The sequence below is a fragment of the Diaphorina citri genome, unplaced genomic scaffold (assembly GCF_000475195.1).
Source record: "Diaphorina citri unplaced genomic scaffold, Diaci psyllid genome assembly version 1.1 scaffold351, whole genome shotgun sequence".
NCBI lineage: Eukaryota > Metazoa > Arthropoda > Insecta > Hemiptera > Psyllidae > Diaphorina > Diaphorina citri.
The window spans coordinates 97,137-106,139 of NW_007377786.1; the positions used below are offsets into that span (position 1 = coordinate 97,137).

The 9,003-nt window shown below is 37.3% G+C and overlaps 1 protein-coding gene and 1 long non-coding RNA gene across 3 annotated transcripts in view; both read left to right on the plus strand.

Moving 5' to 3' along the window:
• The first annotated feature begins 1,096 nt into the window (after positions 1-1,096).
• Positions 1,097-2,050, plus strand: LOC103507924. The gene is made up of 2 exons (XR_003391154.1): positions 1,097-1,555; positions 2,011-2,050. It is a non-coding gene; the product is annotated as an uncharacterized LOC103507924 (long non-coding RNA).
• A 3,270-nt stretch (positions 2,051-5,320) lies between these two features.
• The window catches only part of LOC103507919 (Down syndrome cell adhesion molecule homolog), an 11,537-nt gene continuing 7,854 nt past the window's right edge, over positions 5,321-9,003 (plus strand). Inside the window, exons 1-3 of one of the 2 annotated variants that reach the window (XM_026822658.1) lie at positions 5,321-5,532; positions 6,896-7,027; positions 8,268-8,561. In XM_026822658.1, coding sequence (XP_026678459.1) covers positions 6,973-7,027; positions 8,268-8,561 — 349 coding nt within the window. In that variant the 5' untranslated portion in view covers positions 5,321-5,532; positions 6,896-6,972. Of the gene's footprint in view, positions 5,533-6,693; positions 7,028-8,267; positions 8,562-9,003 lie in introns of those variants that run through there. The other variant, XM_008472439.3, reaches the window with a different exon arrangement.

Consider the following 9,003-nt stretch of genomic DNA (forward strand, 5'->3'; position numbering starts at 1 on the left):
CCATACCTAGCGAATTAGGTGTCTCATTACTCCAAAAAGTTTTAAGAAAGCTAAAAAAAAAGTTCGCCTTTTTCGGGACTACAGATATCGGTGCAAGTCGTTCAAAATTTGCAGAGATATGTGATAAATTATCTAGATGAAAACCGTCCTCAGGGCCGGTTTCAGGAAATGTACGGTTTAGTCGCTATTGAAGGCCAAAAAGACCCAATTTTCAAAAGAACTCAAAAACTAAACAAATTTCCCCTGTGTGAGTTTTAAAGATCAGTCAACCTCTAAACCACTATAGGTACATGTTCAGACGAGCAAAAATCATCATGAATGAAGAACTACTTAATTATGTATTTACATATTACAAAATTTAATATCAAAAACAACATTAAAACTTCAACACACAGTAAGAACCTACCCTAGGTAAGTGTCTCACCAGGTCTTGATTGGGTCTTCTACAATCTACTGAATCTACCAATGGTAGACTGCCATAGACCTCAAGGTCGTGGGTTTCTGCTCTTGGACTAGAAAAAGAAAGGAATCTATGCCAGTGTGTCACCTACTCACATTTCGTCTCATGTGAGACTTAGCCAATGTACCTATGAGTCATAGTTGAGATATTAATGCATTGATTCAATATCAGTTCTAGTTAGTTTTTAGCCCAACATACATAAGTATGATAAAATGAGCTAATCCTAAAATTAAACAATAAAGTATCTACTTACCTACCTTAACGGGGTAGGTACCTGCTTATAGTACAGATGATAAAGTATTGTAGGTGTATTTATAACTGCAGTTTAGTTCGAATCCAAGAAACGCCATAAAAAAATTGACACAGAGGAAAGAGGAACCTTCCTAAGTCCTTTTTTAAGAAAAGAAAGGTAAAATAAGAGAGAGGAAGAGAAAGGGAGGAGAGGAAGGGGAAGGGGGGGTAAATTGAAAGGGAGGGAGAGACCCTAGTATTTACCTTGCTGATTGTCGAGACATTAGAGATATGAGAGATATGTCAGTAAGTTAACATTTGGTAAGGTAGGAAGGCACTTTAATAGTGTTAAAATTGTCCAGTTGAATAATCCATTTACTTACATTGATGTTTATGCTGGTAGGAAAAGACTTACCAGTCCTCGTACCTTTTTAACCAGTTCTCTTTGGATCACTCAAGCAACATTCCATGTACTTTACTTAGTTGGTTACCAAAACTTGTGACCATCTGGGTGATCACATGTTTGTGGCCCTTTCCAGTATTTCCGAGCATTTACTTAATCAATTTCAGGAATATCTCACTCTTCCATCAATCTTCAAGACTCAATCCCATCCTCCACCCCGTACAAAGAATACTGGTTAGATGTTGGCACCAACATTACACTGCTCTGTAATTTATCGGGAGTCTATCCGAATTCCACTCAGTGGATTAGAGATGGACGGCATGAAGACAAGAAGACTGAGTTTATTGCTGACGGAAACTTTGTGATCCTCAACGTGACAAAGGAGAATGAAGGGTTTTATACATGCACTGATGAAGATGATGATTCATCTGTGTTTGTCAAGTATAAGTTACATGTGAGACGTAAGTAGACTTACATACTGACAAGACAACTTGGTTGTTTAGCTCATTTTATATCCAAACAGGTTCTTGAGGTTAATAAAACCATGGAATTGGTAATTGAAATGTATCTGCTGTTTATAAAATAATGTCATTTGTTCAATAAACCATGTTGTCATTAATCATTTTGGTAACGGTCCAGCATTAATGACAGCAAAATATCTTCCTTTTATAAAGTGATAGGGAGTATTCTCCCTATCACCTTAACAAAGGAGTATTCTCGTTTCTATGAAATGATAGAAGGGAGTAGGTATAAGAACTGATGAAAAATAAAATTAAAAAAAAGGAATATTCTCCCTTCTATGATGTGACTGAAATTACACATACTATTCACCCTTTTATGAGTCGATAAATGTATACCACCATTATTTTGTTAACAGCAATACTATACCATTACCATCATGTTTTCCATTCTACAGAAACTCCCGGCCCAGTTCAAGATGTCAAAGTGGTTGCCCGATCGGTAATGGCATACATCATGTGGTCACCGGGAGATAGTGGAGGATATGATGTGACCAATTACACTGTGCAATATCGAGTCAAGTATGGCTTTCACGGGAACCGGTGGCAACACATTCATCCGAACATCGAACTGAAACCAAGCTCTGTACGTATGAAATTAAACAGAACAGAATAGAATAGAATAGAATATACCCTATTTATACTGCCAGAATAAGACTGAAAAGTCCCTTTAAAATATGTGTGTGTATTTTTATCCTTCAGTAGCGTGTCCTTCATTCTGATCAATCCTAGGAAAATGTTAGTAGTAGAATATCTCACCTCCCATACCACTTACCAAAAGTAGCAAGATATTATTGGATTCTTGCATGAAATGTAACGGAGATTTCAAAACTGAAGTAAAACCAATATGGGTCCCATTTGGATTTCTCGAGAAATGGCCATTTTCATTCAAAAAGTGTCACTTCTCGGGGTCGAACCAGCTTTTTAACGCCACCACTGAATGGGCCATATGGCCTTTCTTAGCCTTAGAGTTGATAAGGATTCAATAATTTCTAGCTATTCAAAAGATAACGGAGTACCTTACAGGACTTCAGAGGTAGGTACCTTGTATATGAGTTTATAGCTTGAAATAGGAGAATTCTCTTACATAAAGATTTTTTTTTCTTTTATACCTCGGTGGTGTAGTGGTCAAGGCGCCCGCCTGGTAAGCAGGAGGGCGTGGGTTCAATCCCAGCCGAGGTATGGAATTTTATCCTCGATTCAATAATTTCTAGCTATTCAAAAGATAACGGAGTACCTTACAGGACTTCAGAGGTAGGTACCTTGTATATGAGTTTATAGCTTGAGGTAGGAGAATTCTCTTACATAAAGATTTTTACTTTCTATTTTTCTTCTCTTATATCCCGGGTTTTGGCTAAAAAATGAAGAGCCCAGAAAATTTTCTAGCTGTTCGAAAGAGAAAAGGGTACATTACAGGACCTTAGGGATACCTTGTATATGTGTTTGTAGCTTCCCCTTTGGAAAATCTCTCGCTGACCACAATAATAGTAGTAGCCTACTGCTGGAGTAAAGGGACTTTACAGTCCTATGCGAGCAGTATAAATAAGCACTATTATTATATCCCGGGTCGAGGCTAAAAAATGAGCCCAGAAAATTTTCTAGTCGTTCGAAAGAGAAAGGGGTACATTACAGGAGCTTAGGGATACCTTGTATATGTGTTTGTAGCTTCCCCTTTGGAAAATCTCTCGATACGCCACTGCAGTATCCTTGCTTGTTATCTAAGAGAACAATACATTTGGCATGAGAGAGGATGAGAGGCAGACCTTTAACTGCTGAGGTCATATCAGCTTTTTTTCTGAGAATTTGACCACAATAATAGTAGTAGCCTACTGCTGGAGTAAAGGGACTTTACAGTCCTATGCGAGCAGTATAAATAAGCACTATCCCGGGTTGAGGCTAAAAAATGAGCCCAGAAAATTTTCTAGCCGTTCGAAAGAGAAAAGGGTACATTACAGGACCTTAGGGATACCTTGTATAAGTGTTTGTAGCTTCCCCTTTGGAAAATCTCTCGCTACGCCACTGCAGTAAGCATGGTCAAAGGATAACAGATATTTCAACCCTGCAGTCATACACTGATTCAGTTTGATTACAAATTCTTCAGTAGCCAGAACCATAATCTGAGATTCTGAGGCTAAAAGTTGAGGCTTAACTTTGGCTGTAGTCCTGACTAAAGGTTTTTTGTGCAGAAATTGTTAAGAATGAGCTCTTCCACCTAACTACATTCTTCTTCTTCTTACTTCAATCAAATTCACCCCAAGGGCAAGGTCAACCTTTACCTTTCATAAAATGAAGTGTGCCCAAAGGCTTAAGAGAAGACAGTTGCTTGGCCTTGCAATGATGATGTTGTTAAAGACTATAAAATCCAACTTTTAGAATCAGATGGTTTGTAGGAGGTTCAGCAAGAGCTACAGAAAGATTGACAACTTATTGACTAAAGGAAAGACTGGTGTCACCTTACCTTTTACTTGAAGAATGAAAGTCACTCAATGACCCTGAGTTGAACATTAAGATTAATAGGGAACACTTATGAGATTTACGTATATTGGTGAGAAAAATAACACAGATACAAGTACTAATTACTAACTATACTAAGTACTAACTTTTTGAACACAAATAGAATGCGAGGTTGGCGTAAGTTAGAACCGAAAAACACAATTTGATTAAAGTTAACCGGAAAAAAGCTTTGTTGCTTTAATCGAGCTATGCGAAAACAAATGGAGATAGTAAAATTGAACACTATTGGGCAAAATTGATATATGAACACTGTCTAATGGGGTAAAAAAGGTACTAACTTTTTGAACACAAATAGAATGCGAGGTTGGCGTAAGTTAGAACCGAAAAACACAATTTGATTAAAGTTAACCGGAAAAAAAGCTTTGTTGCTTTAATTGAGCTATGCGAAAACAAATGGAGATAGTAAAATTGAACACTATTGGGCAAAATTGATATAGGAACACTGTCTAATGGGGTAAAAAAACAAAAGAATCTCTGTAAGCCGGTGGCTGAACTTTCGAGTTACAGACAGAAAATTTCGAACACTTTTGTTGCAACGGAAAACGAGGAACGATTGACAAAGATTGGCAAAAAGGTATTTAATCGAGATGGATCAACATTTAACACGGATAAATTAACAAGATACAGCTGAAATTAAAAAGTTATTTACTTACCAAAAAAGAAAACCAAAATTTTGAGATTTGAGGACGCGATACAAAATACCGAAAAAAGCATGTGCATTATCTACGACCTTGTTGATAAACGAACACCTGATTAGAAAAATGGCCGTCATTTTTTCATAACTTGAAATTTGGTATCTAGTTCACAAATGTGACAAGGATGCAACACAAAACGTTTGGTTGAGATGGTTGCTGCGCTTCGCGGTATTTTGACCGCTTTTGGACAGATTTCGAGCTTTTTCGAGCATTTGAACTCCGCCGGATGAACATTTCGGTATTGGTGGCGACATCTATCGAAATTTCCACGAAGATTTTGAATAATCTAAGTAAAAAATCCCTCACTTGGTACATTTATTCCCTCATTTAATTTTCAGGTGGGATTTTTATACATGAGTCGGGATAGGGAAAACGGTGTTGCCAGCTGTAACATCACAAAAAAATCCCTCTACGAGTTTTTTCCCCTGATTACTCGAGTAGCAGATGTATTTTCATTTTGAAAAAGTTTTTTGTTTTCATTTTTATTTTTCGAGATTTTCTAGCTTTTTCACTTTTCCTCGACGATTTTCCAATCTTTTCCGACGGCCTGAAGGAGTGAGGAAAGTAGAAAGTTACTGAAGGCTGACATTGACATCAGCAAGACGGGAAAATCACGGCATAAGCTTAGGAGGATGACTTCAGTAATGTGATAAAAAGAAAGTGCTTCAAATCGAAATGTTGGTAAAATAGAAAATAGAAAGGCTTTTCAATTTCTTTACTGGAAAAGCAAGTGTTTTCTCTCTCACGGCATAAGCTTAGGAGGATGACTTCAGTAATGTGATAAAAAGAAAGTGCTTCAAATCGAAATGTTGGTAAAATAGAAAATAGAAGGGCTTTTCAATTTTTTTTACTGGAAAAGCAAGTGTTTTCTCTTTAGTGATTATAATTTGACTCCTAGCTTAAATGTGTTTTCTTGTAGAATGTGTTTAAATTCTAGTCTCCTCTATTACTTTCTCTATGCTGTCTGCTTATTTGGTAAGTTAACATTTGGTAAGGTAGGAAGGCACTTTAATAGTGTTAAAATTGTCCAGTTGAATAATCCATTTACTTACATTGATGTTTATACTGGTAGGAAAAGACTTACCAGTCCTCGTACCTTTTTACCAGTTCTCTTTGGATCTCTAGCCAACACCTGAGAGCAGCCTAAGACGCGTTTCGTTCTTATTTGAACTCATCAGTTAGACATAGCTCCATAGCTCTCAGGTGCTGGCCAAGAATTTGGAAGTGTTATTTATACTTCAGAGATGGAAATTGTGGAGAAACGAGAACTAAAACGAGGAACGATTGACAAAGATTGGCAAAAAGGTATTTAATCGAGATGGATCAACATTTAACACGGATAAATTAACAAGATACAGTTGAAATTAAAAAGTTATTTACTTACCAAAAGAAAAGAAAACCAAAATTTTGAGGACGCGATACAAAGGTACCGAAAAAAGCATGTGCATTATCTCTATCTACGACCTTGTTGATAAACGAACACCTGATTAGAAAAATGGCCGTCGTTTTTTCATATTGCTAGTGATACCTAGCGGATTTCTATCAAACTTTTTCGAGCATTTGAACTCCGCCGGATGAACATTTCGGTATTGGTGGCGACATCTATCGAAATTTCCACGAAGATTTTGAATAATCTAAGTAAAAAATCCCTCACTTGGTACATTTATTCCCTCATTTAATACTCAGGTGGGATTTTTATACATGAGTCGGGGTAGGGAAAACGGTGTTGCCAGCTGTAACATCACAGAAAAAATCCCTCTACGAGTTTTTTCCCCTTATTACTCGAGTAGCAGATGTATTTATTAATAGCTCCTTGTATTTTCAAAAGTTTTTTTGTTTTCATTTTTATTTTTCGAGATTTTCTAGCTTTTCCACTTTTCCTCGACGATTTTCCAATCTTTTCCGACGGCCTGAAGGAGTGAGGAAAGTAGAAAGTTACTGAAGGCTGACATTGACATCAGCAAGACGGGAAAATCACGGCATAAGCTTAGGAGGATGACTTCAGTAATGTGATAAAAAGAAAGTGCTTCAAATCGAAATGTTGGTAAAATAGAAAATAGAAAGGCTTTTCAATTTCTTTACTGGAAAAGCAAGTGTTTTCTCTCTAGTGATTATAATTTGACTCCTAGCTTAAATGTGTTTTCTTGTAGAATGTGTTTAAATTCTAGTCTCCTCTATTACTTTCTCTATGCTGTCTGCTTATTTGGTAAGTTAACATTTGGTAAGGTAGGAAGGCACTTTAATAGTGTTAAAATTGTCCAGTTGAATAATCCATTTACTTACATTGATGTTTATACTGGTAGGAAAAGACTTACCAGTCCTCGTACCTTTTTACCAGTTCTCTTTGGATCTCTAGCCAACACCTGAGAGCAGCCTAAGACGCGTTTCGTTCTTATTTGAACTCATCAGTTAGACATAGCTCCATAGCTCTCAGGTGCTGGCCAAGAATTTGGAAGTGTTATTTATACTTCAGAGATGGAAATTGTGGAGAAACGAGAACTTGCGTTTTCTATGTAAGATTATATTTGTGTTGAGTGTTGTTGTGAGCGCCACAGTACTCCCCCCCAAGTGACAGCGTTAGTCACTAATTAAGCAGCGTGCAGCGAGGCAGGGCGGGAAGGGAGTGTGTTGTGTGGCGGGATCTCGTCTGGACTTGGAGTGCCGAGTCCTGTGCAAGTGCTCTGAACCCGCGAGCAGAGGTGTATTAACGTGCTGGGTTGCGCAGAGCGCGCAGCCAGGACGCGGTCAAGTCCAGATGAGGGCTCTCACCAATTTAGCCAACACCTAAGAGCAGCCTAAGACGCGTTTCGTTCTTATTGGAACTCATCAGTTAGACATAGCTCTCAGGTGCTGGCCAAGAATTTGGAAGTGATATTTATACTTCAGAGATGGAAATTGTGGAGAAACGAGAACCTGCGTTTTCTATGTAAGATTATATTTTGTGTTGAGTGTTGTTGTGAGCGCCACAGGTTCAACCTTAGGAAAATAATTGAGAAGCTGGGTGCAAAAAGGGCAATAAATGAAAATCATCAAACTGAGATATTTAACTTTAAATTTTTTCAATTTTTCATCTAAATCCTTGAAAAGTATGTTTACAAAAAATGCTGTAACTCATTGAAAATTTGGCCAACACCTGGGAGCAGCCTAAGACGCGTTTCGTTCTTATTTGAACTCATCAGTTAGACATAGCTCTCAGGTGCTGGCCAAGAATTTGGAAGTGATATTTATACTTCAGAGATGGAAATTGTGGAGAAACGAGAACCTGCGTTTTCTATGTAAGATTTTATTTGTGTTGAGTGTTGTTGTGAGTGCCACAGATCACTCAAGCAACATTCCATGTACTTTACTTAGTTGGTTACCAAAATTTGTGACCATCAGACCATCTGGGTAATCCCATGTTCGTGGCCCTTCCCAGTATTTCTGAGCATTTGCTTAATCAATTTCAGGAATATCTCACTCTTCCATCAATCTTCAAGACTCAACCCCATCCTCCACCCCGTACAAAGAATACTGGTTAGATGTTGGCACCAACATTACACTGCTTTGTAATTTATCGGGAGTCTATCCGAATTCCACTCAGTGGATTAGAGATGGACGGCATGAAGACAAGAAGACTGAGTTTATTGCTGACGGAAACTTTGTGATCCTCAACGTGACAAAGGAGAATGAAGGGTTTTATACGTGCACCGATGAAGATGATGATTCATCTGTGTTTGTCAAGTATAAGTTACATGTGAGACGTAAGTAGACTTACATGCTGACAAGACAACTTGGTTGTTTAGCTCATTTTATATCCAAACAGGTTCTTGAGGTTTAAAATAAAACCATAGAATTGGTAATTGAAATGTATCTGCTGTTTATAAAATAATGTCATTTGTACAATAAACCATGTTGTCATTAATCATTTTGGTAACAGTCCAGCATTAATGACAGCAAAATATCTTCCTTTTATAAAGTGAGAGTATTTCTCCCCATCACCTTATTAAAGGAGTATTCTTGTTTCTATGAAATGATAGAAGGGAGTAGGTATAAGAACTGATAAAAAATAAAATAATAAAAAAAAAGAATAATTCTCCCTTCTATGATGTGACTGAAATAAATTACACATACTATTCACCCTTTTATGAGTCGATAAATTTATACCATTATTTTGTTAACAGCAATACTATACCATTACCATCA